Source organism: Camelina sativa, chromosome 13 (assembly GCF_000633955.1).
Source record: "Camelina sativa cultivar DH55 chromosome 13, Cs, whole genome shotgun sequence".
NCBI classification, from domain to species: Eukaryota; Viridiplantae; Streptophyta; class Magnoliopsida; order Brassicales; family Brassicaceae; genus Camelina; species Camelina sativa.
Window position 1 is genome coordinate 10,340,166 of NC_025697.1, and position 1,623 is coordinate 10,341,788.

At 42.3% G+C, this 1,623-nt stretch overlaps 1 protein-coding gene across 1 annotated transcript; it reads right to left on the reverse strand.

Moving 5' to 3' along the window:
- LOC104738111 lies at positions 295-1,512 on the reverse strand. Its single transcript, XM_010458342.1, has 2 exons — positions 1,356-1,512; positions 295-728 (listed from the first exon to the last, which is right to left on the reverse strand). The coding sequence occupies exons 1-2, from the start codon at positions 1,510-1,512 to the stop codon at positions 295-297; spliced, it is 591 nt and encodes a 196-aa protein (XP_010456644.1).

Here is a 1,623-nt window from a genome sequence, read left to right on the forward strand (position 1 = left end):
AAAATCAAAATACCAAAAATCTTAAATAATATGTACATGGATACCTTAGGGACTTCCTCCCTAGTGAGCTTGTTTAGAGTCACTAAGCTTGACTTTTGATGCCTGTTCAGGCTTGGTTTGGATACCAAGGAGGTGATGAAATCCCCCCTGGTTCTATTTGATAACCTTGGTGCTGTTTCTTGATCACTACCTCCTTAACATTTGAGCTTTGCTTCTTCTTAAACTTGAGTCTTGGTCTTGCCTTCTTCAAAGACCTCTTGTTGAGCTGAACTTGAAGATCCTTCACCAGATCAGTCAGCTCTTGAACTGAACCCTTAAGATGTTGAACTGTTCCTCATGAGATGTGACCTTAGCTGTTGAAGTCTCTTCTTCTCTCAAAACCCCAAAATCAGCCTTATCTTCAATCTTAAATGGTTGACCTCCAATGGTTGGTAGGTTAGATGAATCTGTAATATCAAAGTTCATGGTCAAACCTTCAGATATGTTCAACCTTATCAGCCCCTCCTTAACATCAATGATTGCTCCTGCTGTGGCAAGGAATGGTCTCCCAAGCAAGATTGGATCCTCTACCTCCTTATCCATCTTTATTATGATGAAATCAGTGGGAATTCTTGCCTTGCCTATCTTGACTAGGAGGCTCTCCAATTTACCAACTACATCTTTGTGTGAACCATCAGCTAGACTTATGTAGAGATTGCTTGGCTTGAATTCAGTGTGTCCAAGCTTTTCTGCTATAGAGTAGGGCATGACACTAACAGATGCTCCAAGATCACACAAGCATTTGTTGAAGTGAAGGTAGCTGATGGAGCAAGGTAGATTGAATGGACCTGGATCTTCAAGTTTTGTTGGTACAATAGCTGTCCCAATCTCTTCTTGATCTCTCCTGTTTTGATTCTGAGCTTTCTGCTTGGATATGTCAAGTAACATGCCTTTGTAGAGAGGATATGGGGCATATTGTTCCAAAGCTGGTCCTCTCTCCTCTTCCTTCTCTTCAATGACAACCTCCTGTTGAATGGCCCTCACTTCCTTCTTTTCAATCACAACCTCTTCCTTCAAAGCCATGACTTATTCCTTCTCAATGAATTCCCCTTGTTGTAAAGCTAACTCCTGCTCTTGTTGCAAAGCCAACTTTTCCCTTTTCTCAATAATTTCTCTGAGTTCTTTCAGCTTTTGTGCTTTGAAACGTCCTGGGAATGGTAGATGTGGTTTATAAGCAGGAGGAATGTACTTAGCAGGCTTAATAGCTTCTGGGACATCAACTCGACTGAAAACTCAATCAGTCACTCGATCGTGTGTGTGTTCGAGTGGGGGGTTGAGTTCTTTGTCAACTTCAGCTTGTTTTGCACAATCTTCACTTTGAGCTTCAAGAAATGACCAATCCTCCCCAGTTTTAACTTCACTGGCCTCAGTGACAACTGCCTCATTGAGATGAATGGCCTTAGCAGTGCATTCCCTTGGGTGTTGAAGTTGGTTTGGTGTAGGAGAGGGAGTAGAAGCCATGCAACTCTCCATATTCGTGATTGTAGAGCTCAGTCACTCCAACTGGTTATTCAGTCCAGTAGAATAAGAATTCAACGTTTGGTGCAGCTCAGCAAACTGCCTTGCTTCCTCAATCTGCTTAGT

Bases quoted from the DNA above. Each gene is read 5' to 3' on its own strand.
- LOC104738111 (XM_010458342.1), bottom strand. From the start codon at position 1,512: ATGGAGAGTTGCATGGCTTCTACTCCCTCTCCTACACCAAACCAACTT. The intron at 729-1,355 runs GTGAAGATTGTG...ACTCTATAGCAG, and splicing joins GTCATTTCTTGAAGCTCAAA to AAAAGCTTGGACACACTGAA.